The 18751-nt window shown below is 37.1% G+C and overlaps 1 protein-coding gene across 8 annotated transcripts in view; it reads left to right on the forward strand.

Moving 5' to 3' along the window:
* MAP2K5 (mitogen-activated protein kinase kinase 5) overlaps window positions 1–18751 on the forward strand; it is a 195167-nt gene that overhangs the window by 25685 nt on the left and 150731 nt on the right. For all 8 annotated transcript variants that reach the window (XR_005226960.2, XM_037910006.2, XM_037910005.2 and 5 more), the window contains 4 exons: window positions 2387–2427; window positions 3200–3267; window positions 7819–7867; window positions 13229–13293. Coding sequence is in view for 7 of the 8 variants with exons in the window: in XM_037910006.2 (XP_037765934.1) it covers window positions 2387–2427; window positions 3200–3267; window positions 7819–7867; window positions 13229–13293 (223 nt within the window). In the remaining variant the exon portion in view is untranslated. The remainder of the gene's footprint in view (window positions 1–2386; window positions 2428–3199; window positions 3268–7818; window positions 7868–13228; window positions 13294–18751) is intronic.

The raw sequence follows: 18751 nt of genomic DNA on the forward strand, positions 1-18751 counted from the left end.
GACTTTATGTTCTGTAAGTTTGCCTTTTGGACCATTCCTTCAGTACCTGCCTTGTGGTTCCTGCTGTCCCTCTCCATGGGAGTGCCTCTTCTCTCTTCCATGTATGCCTTTTTTGGGCGATGTTCTTTGATCTTTTGGATTCAGTTATCACCTCTGAGCTGACGACTTGCCGATCTCCATTTCCACCTGTGATCTTTCACCCTTTGTCCAGTCATGCCATCTCCTCTTAGATGGCTTGTCACCACTTCAGGCTGAGCCAGTCCAAAGCTGAGTTTCTTCTCCTTCCTCCCAAAGTTTCTCTGTTAACCCCTCTGTTCTCCCTGTTGCTATGCTTGTAACCTTGCTGTCATCTCTGACTAATTTTTCTGCCTCTCTCACATCCAAGCTCCCACTAAGTCCTGCTGCTTCTTCCTCTACAGTAGCTGAACAAGTGCCCGTTCCCCTCTTTTTTTTTCCAACCAGTGCTCTAGCCCAGACTCTTCTCTTCCAACTGTCCTAACAAAAACACTTTCCTTTCTTGTCATTTTGGCCATGTCTCCCTTCCCACTGCTTTTTGAGTCTTCCTAGTGTCATCTACCTTTTCTGCATGTAATTTGAGCTTCTCTTTTTCTTTCAAAATTCTTCACAGTTCCACTCCTCCCTATCTTACTGTCCGCACTAGATTCTATACATACAAGCCCCTCATCTCTTTTCCTGACATCATTTTAACCTTTTTGAGGAAGGCTCTCCAGTGCTACTCTGTAATAAAATCATTTCTGAAAACCAACCTGTTCCATGAAACCAGCCAGCACTGATGTCTATGTGCCATGCATTGTTGCCTTAACTGTGCTGTACCTGTTACATATTACAAGCTCTTGGGGGTAACGAATTTGTATTTAGTATATTTTACCTATGATGTAAAATGCTATATAAATAATAATTGCCAGATTTTTTTCAAACCCATCAAAAATATATATTTGTTTTGCCAGTGGGTGACTCTTTTTTGTATTTTTTTAACCGCTCTGAAAGCTTATATTTTCCATACTCCCCACTGATTATATATTTTTGTGTTTTAAGGTCCGATCACTTCTTCAGCAAAAACCTAGATAAAGGGTTTCTTTGAAGAAAGCTTCAACCTTTCACAACAGTTGTCTTAATTCTGCTTACAGTGGTAGCTCAGGAGAAAAATATTTTAATTAAATACTATCCATTCTTTAATTCATGGTAAACAAATAACTTATTACAGTGTTTATGGACAGTGCGCTTCTTATTCAAACACTATGAATTTTGTTACCAAAGCATTGTGTTTCAGGCATCAGGGCAAATGACATTTGACATGTCTTTTATTGTTTGTTCAAAATGTTAATTTCCATATTTCCATTTCTGAAGAAATGTAAACTAAATTGGTTGGTAAACTTTAAAATTACTCTAAAAATTTATCCATTTCCCTCCTCCACAATCCTGGGTGAAATAATATTTAGCTTCTTTAAGAATATAATAGTAATTTCTAATGCACACAGCCTGGCCTAGCTGATGTGTTTAATAACTATCATCTGTGTCCTTTTGACTAATAAATAGCACTGTTTCCTGCTGTCAAAAAATGGAGTGAAATACATGTGCATCTGAGAGAAAAATCAAATTCATCCCTTTCCAGACAATCAATCAAAATTGACAGGCCCTTTAACGTACAATTTGTAGAGCACTGTAGTTTTAAAATGGGAATTGTCTGTAACATGTAGCTAGAAGCCTGTGTGGTTTTAACATTTGACAAAGGCACATCCACTGAATGGAAAAACCATGGTAATATATTGTTTAAGAAGCTTTAAGAAAATACCTTTTCCCAAGTAGGACTTCATCTTTAAAGCTAGACATCATAAAAAGATGTCAGGATTTGCGTGTAAACAAATAATGCATCATCTTTTATTCTATATTTAATGCATTCAATCGTCTGCTTCCTTGGTCTTTGAACTTTGTTCCCCAACCAGGTTTTCCCACATTAAAACACACACTGGCCTGTTTGTCAACATAACTAAAACAAAGTCTCTCTAAAAGAATTTAGTTAACTGCAGTACATCATGTAGGTAAGCAAAAGAAGATAGTGAAGGCATTTGAATTAAGAAATGAATCTAATCATTATAGCCCAGTTATCTTGATTTTTATGTGTTTTAAGCAGAAATTATAATTTATATTAGACAATGTCAAAAAGCTCTTAGCATTTATAAATGCTCAGTCCCTGCAAGTTAAAAATCCTGGCTCACGGTTCCCGCTCTGGGTCTTAGGCGGCACTTTTCAATCATTTCTCGCTGCTAATTTTGGTGTCACCCTCATTTCTTTTTAAAAGATTCATTTTGAGCAAATTTGTAAATGGCCCTGATGTGTTCTACAATTTAGTCAATTACTGTTTCAGCCTGCAAGCCTCCTGGGAAACGCAACATACATGGCCTGAAGGTACGAATTTCAATAATTGTTTCAGCAAAGTTAGATGGATTTGTAATGCTGTGTTCCACTTATTGAAATGTCAAATAAAACTGCACTTTTTTGAGTTCTGACAAGCAGATTTTTTTTTTTTATGAGTGTGGGACAAAGATTCATCTGCTTGGTATTGGCTGCAATATCTGAGTGTTGTATACAGTTGTATTAAAAACTGAAATGTGTTTTGTTTCTTCCCTTTGTTAATAAGCTTCTTACATATTAACTCTGCTATTAGTACCAATTTGCAAAGAGGCCTTTTGAAGGGAGAAACACCATATTCATTTGATTTAATTAATTTATATAACCTGTCAAGCACACAACCAAGTTGCAATGAAATCCTTTCGGGACATTTATTCAGTTCATTCATATATACTTACTAACTTTCTACTGTAATCATACATATGTTCTCCATTCTGAATTGCAGGAAACTATCAGATAATTTGTATAAAATGATTGTTTATCTCTTAATGCATGTCTTAAAGGGAATAAAATGGCAGTCTTACTGCGTATTTCTGTTTTTCTGTATTATTTAATTAAGGATTTAAAATGTAAGGAAATGGTATACTGAAACCCATCAGTTATATAGTATCCTAACCTACATACAGACAAGACCTCAATGATGGGTATGCCTAGCAACAAGCTAATTAACCTTCATAGTGAAATGAGAAATTCATGGCAAATTACAGGTTAATTAGAATGGTGTCCTCTGAACGCAAACGACTGATAGAGATTCTTTCCCTGCCTGCAGGTAAATACACGAGCAGGGTCTGCTAATAATAGCAGCTCAGCAGTCTCGGATTCCCTTCCAAGCAATAGGTAAGAGTCAATAGTGGATGTGGATGTTTTTTATTAAAACAAAATGGAACATGAGAAGTGATTGGTGCATAGTAATTAATGGTATCAAACTTGAAATGTCAGATAACTTCATCAGTATGATTATTGGGAGCGAAGGAGCACAATGGGAAAGAAAAAATAATGTAACCTGCCCTGTAGAACTTGTTACACTCCTGTTACAGGTGTTCAGTAAACCTATTTTCTGCCGATAGAACTGTGCCTTTATGGGATATTTCAGATGGCTTCATCCTTCATATGACATTGACATACTGTATATGGTTGAGCCAGAAGTTTTAGTTATTTAGCAGGCTTAGTCATTCACTGGATATCTAATTCAAAGTGGTTTTGCTGAAAAATTTGGTCCTGTTAGGTTTGATGCTCAATTTAATAACCTTGCTAGCATGGGCTGGGATTTTGGAAGGATTCTAAGGGTATTAAACTCCCAGATACCACCAAAATGCAATGCGATTTGGCTGTCTAACTCCCTTAGATTTCTTTCAAAATTCTAGCTATGGATTTAATATTACATCTTATTGCCTGTGAATGAGAGAACTGTTTAATATTGGAAAGTAGCTTCTACTGCACCACGGTACAGCCTTGTAATTCAAAGGCTCAGTATTTTAATTGGAATTTATACATTTTATAGTGCCCTTTCTACATAGCCCTGCACCAAATGTGTCCCCTTTTCTTTTTAAAAACCCTCTTTTAAACAAGTTGACAAAGAGCAATACAAGCATGTTAAGATACGATCTGTTCACACTTGAGTGGAAGCAGTCTTCTGTTGGTACCTGCTAGTATTGCAGTCCTATTTTCTTGATATTTGTGGTGCCACTTAGTTATCCTCTGGGGAGAGCAGAAGTACATTACAACATTGGAGACAACGCAAAGATCATGATACAGTATGTAGCCAGACTCTGCAAGCCCCAAAACCACTTAAGGTGCCCCAGTCAGTGAGCACCGCCAGAGACCTTGACAAAAGAGAAATCAAGCACTTTAGGCAAGTCTGCTTTGGAGAAATCGTGGTTGTAGTAACTCAGTGACATATGCTGAGTATCACAATTGTGAAGATGCGATCCACATCCTTTGGAAGAAAATATTTACTGTTTTCACTAACCTGTGTTGTACACTAAGCTAAGTAAATACTCTTCCTCTCCTTAGCATTCAGTAGTTTTCAGTATGCCATGTACTCTGAGATGGTTCTCAAAGTGCACTGAAAACGAGTCTTCTAGAAGATTGCGTCATCTTGTCTTGGTTAATTGCCATTCCTTTTCCAAAACCTTTTGCACTAGGAGTTGTGTTTTTGAAGTAATTGAAAGTCTCTCTTTGTTTCATGTTCACAAATTGTTAGTCCTGAGAGATGACAAGATCAACTTGTGTTTCCTTGGAAAACTTAATCTTTCTTTAAAGTAGTCTGGGAACAAAAGGCCTATTGAAGAACAAAGCCACCAAATATGAAGTCTCTGTTTTCACTGTTCCTGTTGGTAGTGATCTATGATCAGACACATGCACCTTTCAAGATTATATTATTGTGTTTGGTTGTTTTTGTTTTTTTTTAAAGTTCACTAATCTGTCTGAGAGGATATTTCTAGTGGTACTGTTGTCTAGGCTGTATGTTGTGTGGGAGGATGAGGAGATCAGGTTGTCAGGAAAACGGGGAGGCCTTGATATTTTGGGAGAGGAAATTACCTTGGAATCAATTATAGCAATGCATATTTCACTTTTGCAAAATAGTCTTCAGTTACCAAAAACACAAATACAACTGCAGCAGTTAGTTGTGAATATCCCACTAGAAATGTAATGTCTGTGACTATAACTAATCCAAGATGGCTGGTACATGAGACAATTGTGTTGAAAAAGGGAGAGGCTATAAAAACAAATTGAGGTGGAAATAAAATTTCTTCCTTCTACACACACAGACAGGGGTGCTGGAACAATTTTTATAGTGGGGGTGCTGAGAGCCATTTAACCAAACTGTAAACCCTGTATATAATGGAAACCACTTCAAGCCAGGGTGTGTGGTAGCATCCCCAACACCCCTAGTTCCAGCACCTATGCATGTAGAGGATGGGTTAATTAATTAGATTCTGGCAAACACTTTCCAATTAGGCTGTGTAAGACACGTATATTAAACTGGGCTCTGAGCACCTGCTGTTCTCATAAAATCTGTGGGTGTTGGAGGTTCTCAGAAAATCCATCTAGTTTTGTTTAGGTGCTAAATATGGATTTAGGGACCTTACTTTAAACACCTAAGGATGAAAATCTTGACCATATACTTGAATTTTTACCACAGACAAAGCACCACTTTTTACTTATTTTCAAGTCAGAAGTTTTATCTCTTTAGCCCTCCATGGTAGTCCATATTTTACTTAGTTTTTGACAGACCAATCATTGCATATATATAATCTGAACTTCTTGTTTATTCTAATAAAATGGGCGTGCTCTCTGGAAAGGCGTCATGCTATGCATCATGCTGGTACTTGTTCATTGCTATTTCATTTATTTCATGTAGTCAAGTTTCCAAAAGCTAAGAGCTTCAATTAAGAATTTAAGTTTACGGCTCAGAGTGAAATGGAACCAATATTGTTCTTAATTTTTTTATTTGTATTTTCTAAAACTTGCCCTGACATCTCCAAGTTTCTGTGACTGCACAAAATATATATTTTAGAACTTTCAGATGCAGGTTCCACTATATCACCTGTGGTGTTTTAAAATATTTTGACTTATATTTTATGGTGAAATACAACAAAGATTTCTCCAACGAATTTATCATAACCGCTTTCAGGGCACTTCCCATGCTAGATTGGTGATGAAATCAAGAGGAAGGATAAAAATGAATTGTGACTTCCTCAGGCTTTCTGGAGTTTTGGTAGTACTTTATTTATATTACAGTGGTGCCAAGAGACTCCAACCAACGTTGGGGCCCCATTGTTCATACACATAAGAAGACAGTCCCTGTCCTGAAGAGCTTACAGTCTCAATAAATAAAACAGACACAGGAAGGATGTTTTCCCCATTTTGCAAATGAGGAAGTGAGACACTGAGAAATTTAGTGATTTGCCCAAAAGAAGTTCGTGTCAGAGCCAGGAATTGAAACCTAATCTCCTGAGTCCCAGTCTAACCTTAAGTCTTGCCCTAACCCCAAGACTATCCTTCCTCTTAAGTGTTTGGCTTTTAATTTATACATTTTTTTCCCTAGTCAAATGATTAAATTTTGCCCTCCATCACTGTACACCCATGCAACCCTGTTGTCTTCAGTGGGTATACGGTGGCTTTTTTCATTAGAATACATTTGGGTTTGGACTGTATTTTTCTTGTAAATTTATCTGAACCTCCCTAAATTCTGGGGCTGCACAAGTTCAGAGATGTTTAGTTGTGGTGCTTGATCTATTATAACGAAGGGGCTGGCTGTGAAATACAGATCCAGTTTTGGAATCCCAACACCTTAAAAAATGAAGATGTACCTTTCAAGTCTGAGGCCTAGTCTACACTGGCAATGCTAAAGCCACCTCCATGAGGGGCGTAGAGGTGCACTGTCTACGCTGGCGCTTTACAGCGCTGAAACTTGCTCCACTCAGGTGGGTGTTTTTTCACACCCTTGAGCCAGAAGGTTTCAGTGCTGTAAATTGCCAGTGTAGACAAGCCCTGAGTCTGTTTCTGCTCAGAACAAGTCATCTTATCTGCTGTACTCTGTTGAAGATGAACTTCAAAATGAGTAGGATTTATAAAAATACAGCAGTCTACAGTAAACATTATGGGCCGAATTCATCAATGGTTTAAGCTGTTTCAGCTTATTTGACATCAGTGCAGTTGTGCCAGCTTATGCCAGTGGTCAGTTTGGCCCAGTAATCTCTGCTGAGGAGGTCAGTTCCTCATACATAAAGTATATTGCATCTGAAGAAGTGGTGTTTTACCCACGAAAGCTTATGCCCAAATAAATCTGTTAGTCTTTAAGGTGCCACCAGACTCCTTGTTGTTTTTATAAAGTATATTAACCATCTCATTGTAACACACTGTGGTTGAGTAACACAGGCCTACATTTATAAATTACTGAATCTGCCTTTATAGCTTAATATATTGGTAAACAGAGATATAATTCATACTGTGTACATTTTAAGGTATCAAGAGATGAGACCTTACTGGGTTTTGAACTGAGCCATGCAGCCAAGGAAAACTGAAGTAAAACCTTGTGTTTTTTGGTACTTTTTTATAAAACACTTGCTGGCGAGGGTAGCTTTGTTTTATTGACAAATGTTAGGCTGTATTTTGAAGAGTAGGATGGTCAAATGTCTGTTGTTATCTAAACTGCTTTGTAAAAGTGAAATAAATCTTGATAATCTTGAATTTTCATTCTTTCTGGACTTTTGGCTTATGCTGTTTGAGAAATATCAGGCTCAGTCTGTGTTGCATAAAGTAAAACATATTCAGCATGCCTAACCATAAGCAAAGGTGCTGTTTTGTTGGGGGATACGGTTTTAACTCAATTTCATAGACTGAAACTGTAGTCATGGAAAACAATTGTTTTGTATTTTTCAGCTTAAAGAAGTCTTCTGCAGAACTGAAGAAAATATTAGCTAATGGCCAGGTAGGTGCATTAAATTCAGACTTGGGTACATGTATGACTTGTTACTGCCTATATACCACAGTGACTGGCATACTACATATAAGTGGAGAGATGCTTACTGCTCATTTAGTTGTAATGTTCCCTTTTTAAAACTGAAGTGGAGAGACCATGAAAACCTTCATGATATGGATGAGTTATGTGTTTTGATTTACTTTGACTGCCATAGCAATTTGCTTCCCATTTCTCAAAAGGTGAGAATCAGATTTAGCTCCGAATAAATTTAAGCACCTCACACACATGTTGCACTGCAGTCACAATTTAGGGGAAGAAAGTTAATCAGCTTTGAGTAACTAAATCAGCTGCTCAGTTGCTAGAATGACCTTTGTATTTTCAGGGCAGTAGGCACATAAATATTTAGCAGGCTTTTGCAAGTGGCAAGAGAGAAAATTCCTTCTTATATTGTTTGGAGCTGCATCATATGCTGCATTATCAGAGTAAAGTTGTGGAAGACTTCCTTATCACCTACTCTTTTCTGCTCCAGGCATTCAGATCCTGATATCCAGACCTAAATAGTTTACGCTTTCAGTTGATGGACGAATGGACCCTTTAGGGCAGTCATTTCTCACCAGTTTTGATTCAAATAGATAGATCCAAAGTTGTATAATGACTTTAAATATACACTGCTAAATTAAGCTACCTAAAAGAATACCGAATTCTTCAGTAGCAACATAAATAAGTTTTAATGTTTGTTATAGTGAACCCCCTTTGATAGCCTTGGAGGCAGGCACTTGTCCATTGCCATCAAGCTTGCCTATTAGGCTGTATTGACTGAGACATCTGTGTCACCGCAAATAAAAGACTCTTATTGATTTTCTTAACTGTTGTTCACTTCCCCTCCATGTTTCGAAGGCTGAAATCTTAATTATCTCAGATGCGTATTCAGTGCCTTCACACAGTGACCTCTCCAAGTCTCATTGGCATTTCATGAATCAAGTAGTTGTAGTTGAACGTGTCAAGAAGATAAAGGCTGGTCTTCATGCTTGTCCTTCAGTATCACCTGTAACACGGTGATCTAATAAATGAGAGTGCCTCTTTAAAAGGTGATTCTAACAGCATCAGCACTGCAGCCTTGCTTATTGGCACTGAATCCTTTGAATACAGCTTGGAATATATTTTTAAGCTTGTCAGCATTCCTAATACAAAGCCATATATGAACAAATTGATTCTTGCCAGGAAGGTCTGTTTATAATTTTTAAAATATTTATAAAATAGCCAAACAGATAACTTTAAATTATATGAGTACCAAAAACATGCTTTTGAGCTTTTTAGTGAAATTTGGCAAATACTAATCCATAATATAAGAGAGAGCCATTTGGGAATAATTTTTAGAAAATGGAATAACTGAACATGAATAAGATCACATAATCATGAATGGGTGAATAACCTGAATCTGACATTTTGACTTGTTGAAAGAAATAGAAATAAAGGCATTTTGCACAGCTGGATTTTAGAAAGTTAAAGGTTACCTATTTTAAAAATTCTCCTATGTAAGGAAATAAAATAGCTAAAATCTATTAGTGATAGTAAAGATTTGACTTGTGCCCATCAAAGAAAATAAATTCAGAATTAGTGTTTTAATGCTACCCTTAATTCGCCATGCTGTGATAAGGGACTAGACTGTAATCTCCAAAGAGGAAATGCTCTCTGTTATATTGCATACCTTTTGTTATTCAGTAATTAGGCACAACTGTATAAACTGGGACAGATTTTTGTTTTAACTTTGACTTTCCTTTCATTTTGGAGTTTGTCACACTTAGCATTAGTTTAACATAGTTTTTTGTGTGGTTTATGTTTTCAAGCATTAATGATGATATTCCTTTCCACTAGCCTCCACTTAGGTTTAATAAGAAATTCATATTAATCATTAAAAGAAGGGGACATGATTCTTCAAGATAATCAAATATTGGCAGGTTAGAAATAGCTTTCTGCCTAGGTTCATTGATATAGGTTATGTGATATAAATATTTATTTCTTTTCTGTCACTCAGAGTAAATGCCACCAATTGATTCAGCATTGATATAGTGTCAACAGTTCATAAGAAACATTTGACTGGCTTGTGTTTTCCGATTAGTCTCCGCTCTATAAAGTGGGATTTACTAAATCTCTTCAATTGTCTGCTCACAGAGTGTGACCGCTTTCTGAAACCATTACTACTTCGATTTGTAAAGCAAAGGTACAGCTATAGGACTTTGCTTCTGTCAGAGCTTTACATATAAAATAAGGATTAATTGAGCATTTTGCTTTTAATGATTTACAAGAGAATAGATACTGAGTCTTTCAGAGACAGCAGGTATAAACAAAGAGTGTTTTGTTTGCTGACCCATAATTGAAATCTGTTTTCACTTTTTCATTAATTCTGTTAATATCGGCATCCAATCAAGTTTGGCTTTGAAAGTTTAATATTCCAGTCCTTGCTGTGGAGTCATTGTTTTTATGTTATCATTTTGTGATTGAGGATTCAGTTTTCCCAGTAAAATACATAACTCACTAGGTATTTTTTGGCATCTTTATTTGTTTCAATAAATCAAGCTTTATGTCTGTAAGGTTTTCTGGTGTATATTTGCTCCACCCCAATATCTATTTCACCATCAGTTCTGCGCTGATCCTTTGTGCGTAACTGTCAAGGAATGGTACCAGATTGGCAGTGAAAGGCACACAGAGTGAAAGTGGTGTAACATCACAGCAAAGATATGGCTAAGATTATTCACTTTTTACCAGTTAGCCAAATGCAGAAGAAAAGGGAAAACATTGGTATAAAATAACCTTTTGCTGTTTCTTACAAAATACGCTTGCATAATTACAGGGGGAAAAAAAACCTCCCAGAAGAGCTAATGTATAGTTAGTTATGGCTATCTAGGTTTTCTGTGTTTCTCACAGATCTATTGTTTACAACAGAGTCTAAAGATGTATCTAGTATCTCACCCTGTGCGAGGTGCCGATGCAATATTTTAAGAGGGGAGAATTCCTTGCAATTTTTTCCTCTTGGGTTGCATTTTTTGGTGAAATATAATTATCAGAGTTTTCAGCCTTAGTTTTAATACTTGATTGGCCTTTGGGTACTAATCTTTATATATCTTGAAGATTTGTGGTGCAGACTTAACTGCAAATAGACAATTTATGTGGACGTAACTTCTGCTTCAATGTACTTCCAGTTATCTCAGATCTCACAAGCTTCAACCTTGGAAATATATAGGAGAATAAATATTTCCTTTGATAAGCGAGTACTGGATTTTCTTCAGTTGGTTGAAGAGCAGAACAAAATATTTAAAGCTTCACTGTTAGTGATTCAAAAACAGATTATTTTTAATCAATTAAAAACTCAATTTTTTGCTGTTGAAACTTGCTGAAAGTTGTCGTTTTAGAGGTTTTTATTGCATGTAGCACTTAAGGTCCAACTCTGCTCCTATCTTCAATGGTGTAGAATAAGGCTTTTGGAGTGGGATTTTCAAAAGCGCTGAAGCGACGAGTAACTGAGGTCCACTCACCACTGTGTGCCCCCTTGTGGCCAGGCATGGCATAACAGCTGTCACCAGGCTAGTGCCCCCTACTGATGGTCACTCTGGCACTGTGGTGATTTCTCTGTCAATGACTCAGCCCTCTGGCTAGGTCACAGTCTTTAGTCCACCCTTTATGGGGTCACAGTTGTCCAAATTAAAAATTCCCCCAAAAATGTCTTACCTCAAAAACAGAACCTTCTACCCTCCCAGGGGCTATTCCTCAGCCTCCCTCCTGTTTGATCAGGGTCTCTGCCAGGCCTCCCAGCCTGGAGACCTTCTCCCCTCCTGCAGGAGCCTTCTTGCTCCCTGCAGTCACTACAGATATAGTGGCAGTTTCCTGGGCTTCTCCCCTTTCACTGCCCCTTCCTGCTCTGAACTTCCAACCTTTATAGGAACCTCCCTCCAGCTCTTTCCCCAGCTGAGCTTTATCCCTGCTTAAACCTGGCTTCTTTTACACAGGAATCACCTGATTCTTCTCAGGTGCAGCCCATTCTTTAATCAAGGTTGGCTTAGCCTCGGGCACTCCAGCCCACATAGAGCAAAACACCCTGTTATGCAATGTAAGAGCAGAAGTCCCATTTGATTTTTGGTGGGATTTGTGCTTCTGAGTTACTCCGGTGTTTTTGAAAATCTCACCGTTGGTTAATAAAATTAGCAGGAAGTTTTTTAGTAGCTGGAACAACTTGCACAAAATTAATAATTTGGTGTCAAACAGAATATAAATAATCCAAGAAATGAGTCTTTTTTTAAGATTTTGTGGTAGATTGCTAACAATATAATTTAAAATCTGAAACTATCCAATTTTGATTACTTTCTATTAGTATTCATCAATTTAGCATCCCTGTCTTAGTTTAGGAGACATTACTGTGGACCAAAATTTATCATAATTGAAAGAGTTGTTTTAAAATAGACATACACTATTGTCAAAAATGGCTTTGGTGCTTTTGAATACTAAATTGCCTTATTTACGATGTCCAGTGTAGTATTCACTTTTGTATAGGAGAAGTGGGGTTCCTGGTTTTCAATCTGATCCAGTAAGTCAACAAACAAAACTGAACTAAGCTTTTATACAATATAAAAGAACCAAAATTCCCATGTTCACAACGCACGAAATTTCCTGGTGTCGGGAGAGCAGACCCTAAAGCTCCATGTGGCTTCGGGGGTGTTCACAGGCTCCGACTTCCCACCACCCTGTCTGGAAACTTGTCCCCGGGAGCACTAAGCATTCAAGGTAGCAATTTATTGTATAACTCAAGGAAAATTGTGTGTGCTCAGCACCAATTAAAACCGAATTTTTATTTGTTGCAGGATTGTGGCCTTAATTAAGCATTTGTATATAAACTGTAGCAATTCTACTGATACAAATATATCATCCCATTAGTATCAATTATGCTGATTCTACACTAAACTGTAAATGGACCCAAGTAAACTTTTCTGGCCATATTTAAGATGACAGTGTTGGCTGGTTTGCTTCCTCCCCCTCACAACTTTGGCTTTGGTTATATGCAGTGCTGGAGACCCCTTTCCTATCAGTATCTATGACCTGACCCTCTTGAGCTATGTTATATCATTCCATTTTGACACCTTTTATCAAACTTTAATGAAATGACCCAGGCAAACAAATTGTCATTAAACTTTCCATCACTTTGTCCCTTGGTATCGTCTTTTATAAATTGGACAGCAAATGTTGTATTGATCTTCTCGTTCTTGCAGCTGAACTTGAAATGACCCAGACTGCTTGTTGTTTATGGCCTAGAGTTGCTTTTCCTTGACATTTCCATCCACAGCATGACATCTTTCTTGTTTTTCTTTCTTTCTTGTGGAGATGAATGAACAAGACATACAATATCGAGACGTCCTCGGTCATGGCAATGGAGGCACGGTCTACAAGTGAGTGTTGCATTTCGCTTAAACTTCTTGAAAAGAAAATTTAGCAAATCTTTCTCCCTCAGGTGTGCAGTATGATGGTGGATGGCCTTTGCTGACATATGGTGAAAGACCTTAAAATACAATATATGTAATTTAGGCTTTTCTAGGAATTCTCTTTTTCACATTTGCCTTCCAGATCTTTCGAAATATTGGTTTCTAGGTGCTATGAGGACTGGTGTGTTTTTATTATCTTCTTAATATTTAGAGTTGAATCACTCCTGGGTGACAAGTTAATGGTCCACAAGTGCAAGTTTAACTGGCCTGAAGCATAATGCATTTTTCCTTCCCTCTTTTTAATACTGTTGTTCTTGCTTGCTTACCATACCCGTTGCTAGTTCATTGCTTGCAGTGACACCAATTGGATGCAAAGCTGTTATGATACCATTGCTCTGCTTTTCTGCAGCACTACAAAATTAGTAACCCTCCCCCATTTCTGTTGTATCCACTTCCCTCTCCTGTAAGAAGCTCCATACACAGACTGATGAATATGTTAAGTTATAAACTCCCCCAAATTTTGGTAGTGATGCTTATACCCTGAAGCCAGTTTTAATTTTAATATTGTAAAGATTATAATAGCAAAGAAATAGTTTTCTCAACGGGAAAGTCTTTCTCATACGTAGTGCAAAGTTTAAACTACATAATGTAATATCTGGTACTTAATAGTCTGCAGTGGTGTATGAAAAATATTCCGCTAGGAATTAAAAAATCCATACTTTGTAAGAAAGCCCTGAGGGAGTAATAAAGGTTTCCTCCAGAGAGCTATTTACCATATACAGAAACATGGCATCCCATTTTGATCTTGTTTATGCCTTACACATTTTAACTTTGATATTAACGTTTTTAAAAAAAGTTTTTAAAACCACAACACATTTATTTTATTTTTTAATTGGCTGCCAACTTTGCTAAGCTCCTGCTTTCTGTCTCCTAACATGAATGTTAATAAAAATGCATTTTGGAGTCATTATCGGAGAAAATCCAGATTTGTTATGAATCTTAACAGATTTCCAAAATCAAGTCAACCTAGTGCATGGAAGGTGGTACAAAGACCTTCTATCATGTTCTCTTATTTGTCTTCTGGATATTACTTATTCTCTAGACCCGTAGATTTCAAACATATGTTTTGTAGTAGTGATATGCTTTTTTTCTTTATATTGGGGAGAGATCGTGGATTGATACACTTTACAGATCAATCTATGGCTGCTGCTGCTTTGGAGAGAGTTGCTTTTCTTCTTTCTCAACTGGAGGATGAGAGCACAACCCGTTCTGGAGCAAGGATTGTTCTTAGAGAGAGAATGGATGAAGGGTGTGTGGGGGGATTGGAACTTCAAGGTCAGGACCAGACATAGTGAAAGAGAACTCATGTTTTGTTGCTTGTGGAGGGCACGGAGGACCATTTTAAAAAGGAAAATCTTAGTTCGCAAGTTCCACTCATTAAAACAACATTTCTCATTGTTTCCCAATATTAGATCACCTTCTTGGAAGAAGTGGATCTAATAAGGCGCAAGCAAGGAGATATTGTCAGCAGGAGCTATTCTTAGCCTTGTGCAGGATAAAAGATTTACCATTGTTGTCATTCTCTAAGATCTGATTGGAGCCTCAGCATGATTGTCTAGTACAAATTGGCAGGATTGTTGCACAGTACGTAATTGCAAAAGGACACTTTGGCACATGGCCTTGTTAACCAAGTATCAGAGTAACAGCCGTGTTAGTCTGTATTCTCAAAAGGTATGTAGGCCTGCTGATCTCACCATATTTGCTTAACACTGTTTCAGAAATACAGACGGTCTATGTCTCTCTTGCTTCTGCATCCTTAACATAGAACATGGGGTGCGCTTGTCACACACAGACGCCTTGTATGTATGTTATACATATACCTTGGTTGTGCTGTGGCCTTCACACCCACGCTGTTTGTGCATTACCTGACAAAGTGTGTTATGAAGTTGATTAAAGAGACTGAAATCCTACTACTGCCCCTGTAAGAGAAGGCAGAAGATAGTGATGGAAGAAACATGGTTGGCATCAGTGGGGAAGGAGAGAGGCTAAATAAAGTGTGGAGAAGGGAAAGCAGTGATGGAAAAGTAGAAAGAAGAGAGGGTGAAAGGGGTGAGGTGGGAGCGGGAACTGCTATGAGGTGTTAGCATAACTAAAGGTTTGATCTGTAGCCCACTGAAGTTGATACTAGTGGGCTTTGCATCAGGACCTAATGGTGTACTTAGCTGCTGCCCTGCTCCTAAGGGATGGCTGCATTTTAGGCCCAATGTGTGTATGTAGTTTATAAAGTATTGTGACATCCCTGGAGGTGGAAGCTTCTATATACATGTCAGATATTTGTATAATATTGCCACATGTACAACACATGTTCCATAGAATCCATATAGGAAACTTGGATAAAACGCTAGGCAGCGTCAGTTCTGCCTGGCATGCCTTTGATGTTCTTTACTCTTCTAGGTCACGAATGGAGAGAGAAAGCAAAAATGGCATGAAAGGGGAGGCGTGGCACTTCTGGCAGCTCCTCTGCATGATAGTTCTCTGGTGGGCTGTGATGATGCCAGTGTCTGTCTTGTTAAGGGTTTTTGGGTATCTTGATTTGATATAAACTGGCTTTCCAAGGAATGATGTTTTTTTGGTGGAAAAATTTGAAACCTCCTCTGAGCCTAGGAGAACATTCTTTTTTTGTTTTCCTTTTTTCATTGTCTTTTGTTTGTGTGTTTTAAAATATAAAAAATGCCCACTGTAGTAGCTAGTTGATTTTTTTCTCATAAGCCGGCAATGTTCCATCCTGCTCCAGAGAAAGGCTACCCATGCCGTCTTGAGATCAGACTTACCATTCCTAAGGTTTGGTTTTACCATACACCCAAATAATAACAGAGCATAAACCTCTCCAAATTTCCTCTCCAAGCCCAACTGTTGCTAAGATATCCATTTCTGTAGGATCTCCCTGTGTTTGCTCCTAGTTGTCCCCACTTACTCTTTCATTCTGGGGGAGTTACTAGTGACTGCTGTTATAAGAAGTCAGCAGAGTGAACTTTGCATCTTTATACAGTTTGATGTAGAGCTGGCCTACGTTTTTCAAAACTAAAAATTTTAATAGAATTTCGAAGTCATGAAAATTGGTAGAAATGAATATTGATGTTGTTTGGAAGTATATTTTGGGGTGTTTGACTATGGTCCTGTGATGTGTTCCATATAAAATCGGTAAAACTTTCTTGTATTAGAGCATTTGCCTTTCTGTAGTGGGAATTGGTTCTTCCTTGCCAAAGAAGCATACATGTTGTATGAGCCAATAAGAAATTGCAAAATGTAATACGTAGAGGTGACTGGATTGCACTCCAGTAATGGATAGCAACTCACATGTATTTGATTCCAGTAGATCAATGAGCGTTTGTCAGATAAAATTAATTACAGATGTTTGACTCTTTCAGTCTACCAGCATTCCATGCGATAGGTTTGTTTCAGAAGGTAGCATACATGGTATTGATTTGAATGTAAAGAATGAGCGGGTATGTGTAGGTATCTTTTCCTTGTTTAATTTTTGTCTTTCTATAACTTCATACTAAGTCGTATCCATTATGGCAATGATATATTATCAGCATTCAGCAAACAAGATAGCATGTTGCAGGTTGCTGAGCAGAAATTTTCAGCCTCTGTTTCCACGTGAATTAACTATTATTGAAGTAGTTTATTGAGATTGAAGTATTGATCACTTTTCATGCTAACCTTGGCTTAAGGGAAGAGAGAGGAGGTGTTTTCGTTCTCTTTGGAAGACACTGTGTTTCATTAGAAAATATATATAGTTCATTTATTAAGGTTTTTTATAGCCTCCACTATTTTACTGCTTGGAGAAGGGGTATCTTGGCTTTATTTTTATGATAGTATAATTATACTTCAGAAATTCACTTGATTACTGTGTGTAGCAAAATTGTTCCAGTGTATTGGCTTGGCCAATATTGCTATACAAACAACTTTTCAGTCAATTGAGTCTGGCAAAAATCAATACTTTATAGCAATATTTCTAGTAAGAACTTGCTGAATCTGAATGTTTTTTCTTCCCTTTAAAGAAAAGGGATTTTATAATTGCTTGACTTCCTTTTAAAATTATTTTCTACTGCTTTTTGATGCACTATTTTCTTAATTAAGGAATGATAAGCAGCTACAGAGTTCAATCACTGCAAACACAATTAAGTGCTCTTGCTTTTTTTGAATGCATATAGTATGTAGCTCTGGTACTTTGTTGGGAGTATGCTCCTTACTTTGAATAAAGCTTGTTGAAAAGTTATTTGGAAGTTCAAAATAAATAATAATCCTTCCACTATTCTAGTCTGTTTTCATCATTAAGCCTCTTGGATTTGCTGTTTGTATTCACTAATTTTAGGCCCAGTTCTGTGAGGTCTTTTGTACCCTCAGCTGCCATTGATTTCAGTGAGAGTTGAGGGTGCAGAATTGGGTCTGATATAGTTGTGGTGGTGGATTTATTAACCTTCCAGTTTTATAACAGTCTTCCTAATTTTTCCTCAGTTATTTTATAAAAGTTGATATGATGGAGAGTATAGGCTCTTGGCTGCTGCACAGCAGAAGAAAATATTTGTATACTACTGCATCTAGGGTATTTACTTAAATTGCTTTTTTGAAAAATAATTCACTGGAAAGTCCAAAAGGCATTTAAAGTGTGTGTCTTTCTGCTACGTTTTTTACCTCTGTCATAGGTTCTAGAGCTCTGAGAGGCCATGTTTTCGTAAGACTGCTTCCTTACTTTAGTGAAATATTATGTTAACATTTTGATTCACAATGTTATGTGTAAACTCTGCTGCTGAGTCTGAGCAATAGCTGCACTAAATTATTTAGAACAAAATACTGTATAAGTTTGTATTTATAATGTAAATATTATATAGAAATGGTATTTGCCACTGGCAAATAATTGTTTTGTAATATTTTTCACCTGCATGGCACTCTCTCAAGTTTCACAGTTCTCCTACTAGATGCTGAAACAAAACCATACAGCATATTTTTAATTTCATATTTTTTTCATTTCAGCTATTTAAATGCAGGTAAAGAAATGTCAAGTGTTCAAATAAAATTAGAATTCTCTTAGGTTACAGTCAGTATAGTGTTTTAAAATGTTCGGAGTATTAAAAATATGTATTGTGTATGGTGTATGAATCTACTAGATTCTTCTAGATTGGTAAACCATAATAAATTGTACAGTAAAGTTATCTAAAATCTGTGAGTAAAATGTATTGGTCATCATATCACTCAAAATTTTGTTAAATCAGACAATTTCATTATTGTTTGCATAATTATGTGGAGGGTCTGGAGAGAGGTGGTTGATCCGCAGGCCAGAAAACTGGTGTGGCTGCAGAAAATGAATATAAATGTGGAGGTTTAATATTTATTTGTGGACAGTGTGTATTTTAAGTTTGCA

This window comes from Chelonia mydas, chromosome 10 (assembly GCF_015237465.2).
Source record: "Chelonia mydas isolate rCheMyd1 chromosome 10, rCheMyd1.pri.v2, whole genome shotgun sequence".
In the NCBI taxonomy this organism is placed as follows: domain Eukaryota; kingdom Metazoa; phylum Chordata; order Testudines; family Cheloniidae; genus Chelonia; species Chelonia mydas.